At 51.3% G+C, this 1,939-nt stretch overlaps 1 protein-coding gene across 1 annotated transcript; it reads left to right on the forward strand.

Moving 5' to 3' along the window:
- Window positions 1-12: 12 nt before the first annotated feature.
- LOC105559979 lies at window positions 13-1,888 on the forward strand (the record flags this gene model as incomplete). The annotated part of the gene is made up of 2 exons (XM_012008678.1): window positions 13-58; window positions 155-1,888. Coding segments are annotated over exons 1-2 (1,780 nt in total), but the record flags the coding sequence as incomplete, so codon positions are not given.
- Window positions 1,889-1,939: the final 51 nt, after the last annotated feature.

The following is a 1,939-nucleotide window of genomic DNA, read 5'->3' on the forward strand; positions in this document are numbered from 1 at the left end:
AGGCACCATACCATGCTGCACGGTACACCAGCAGCCTCATCTGCAGCTCAGACGTCCGGTGGGTCATCGGCAACTCCCGCCAATTGAGGAGTAGGTGCAGTCGTCGAGGCCAGCACACCCGTCCGCTCATCCTACTCGACTCTACTCGCCACAGCCTTGGCATTCGTCAACTCATCGTCAACGCATCATTCAGCACGTCTGCTCATCGACACAGGATCCGAGCTCTCCTTCGTCACGGAGAGTCTCATTCGGCAGCTCAACATCCCTCGTCAACACTCAGGTCTTCTCATCACTGGAATTGCAGGCAAGGAGTGTACTCGGACACGAGGAGTCGTGTCAATCACGTTACGCTCGATGCATTCCAACGCAGCTGCCACAATTCAAGCTCAGGTCCTCCGGACAGTTACATCAATCTTACCATCGTTCGAGGCGGAACCGGAGGAATGGCCGCATCTCAAGGACTTGGCGTTAGCCGATCCTGACTTTCTCATTCCACGGCCAGTTGACATCCTCATCTGCGCAGACGCTTACGGACAAATCATCAAGCCCAACATCATTCGGCATTCTCCACTCATGCCGATAGCGCAACTCTCCATTTTCGGATGGCTCGTTCTTGGACCAGTCAACAGAGAAGCAACACGCACATCAACGCACCAGGCTTCTACTCAAGTCAACGAGGATGCCCTCAACGAATTATTGACGAAATTTTGGGTTCAAGAGGAGGTGCCTACTCACGATGTCAACCAACTCACTCCTGACGAGCAGAGGTGCGAAGAGCACTTCAAGGCCACACACTCTCGTGACTCATCAGGAAGGTACGTCGTCAGGATTCCACTCAAATCACCAGTATATCTTCTGGGTGACTCGTACCACGTCGCCCATCAGTGCCTCAAGGGATTACGCAGACGATTCTCAAGGGATGTAAACTATCAACGTCTCTATCAACAATTCATGATGGAGTACGAGACACTCAACCACATGACGAAAGCATCATCCATCTCCAGTCGTCGCTCACACTTCTACCTACCACATCACGGTGTTCTCAAGCCTGACAGTACAACAACAAAGCTGCGAGTCGTATTTAATGGCTCCAGCGCATCAACATCGGGCTACTCTGCTAATGACCTCATGTATACTGGAGCGAAATTGCATCTGAATATCTCAGATGTTCTCCTCTGGATACGACGACACCGTCACATTTTTGCTACGGACATCACCAAGATGTACAGGCAGATCAAAATACACAAGGATGACTGGGAGTTGCAACGGATACTCTGGATGGACGATCAACTCAATGAAGTGCCATATCATCTGACAACCGTCACCTACGGGACAAAGGCCGCGCCATTCTTAGCCGTCAGGACGCTGTTACAACTAGCAGAGGACGAAGGAAATAAATATCCATTGGCCGTGCCATCCATCACTCATGGCAGGTATGTCGATGACATATTTGGTGGTGCTGATACGATTCAACAATTGCAGGAGGTCGCACATCAACTAAAGGGCCTCTGCATGGCGGGCGGCTTCCCACTGGCAAAATGGCATGCTACTCATCTCGACATCCTCAAGACTGTCACCGACAGCGAAGACCAAGGCTTACCAATCACATTCGACGATTGCGCAACCAAGATACTCGGACTAAAATGGCTCCCTCAGGAAGATACATTTGCATTTTCAACGAGAAGCTCACGCAAGGAAGGCAGGCTCACAAAACGCCTCGTTTTATCTGAAGTGGCTCAGATATTCGATCCACTTGGCTTTGCATCACCCGTCGTGATCAAGGCCAAAATTCTCTTGCAGGAGCTGTGGCTGCACAAGCTCCAATGGGATGATCCACTGCCATCCCAGCTCTCAGCCCGGTGGTTCTCCATCAGAGAAGAACTCACAAGTCTGGCCAGACTCTCAATACCTCGGTGGCTCAACACATGGAGCGACTCGC

Source organism: Vollenhovia emeryi, unplaced genomic scaffold (assembly GCF_000949405.1).
Source record: "Vollenhovia emeryi isolate VEMERY1.0 unplaced genomic scaffold, V.emery_V1.0 DF946299.1, whole genome shotgun sequence".
NCBI lineage: Eukaryota > Metazoa > Arthropoda > Insecta > Hymenoptera > Formicidae > Vollenhovia > Vollenhovia emeryi.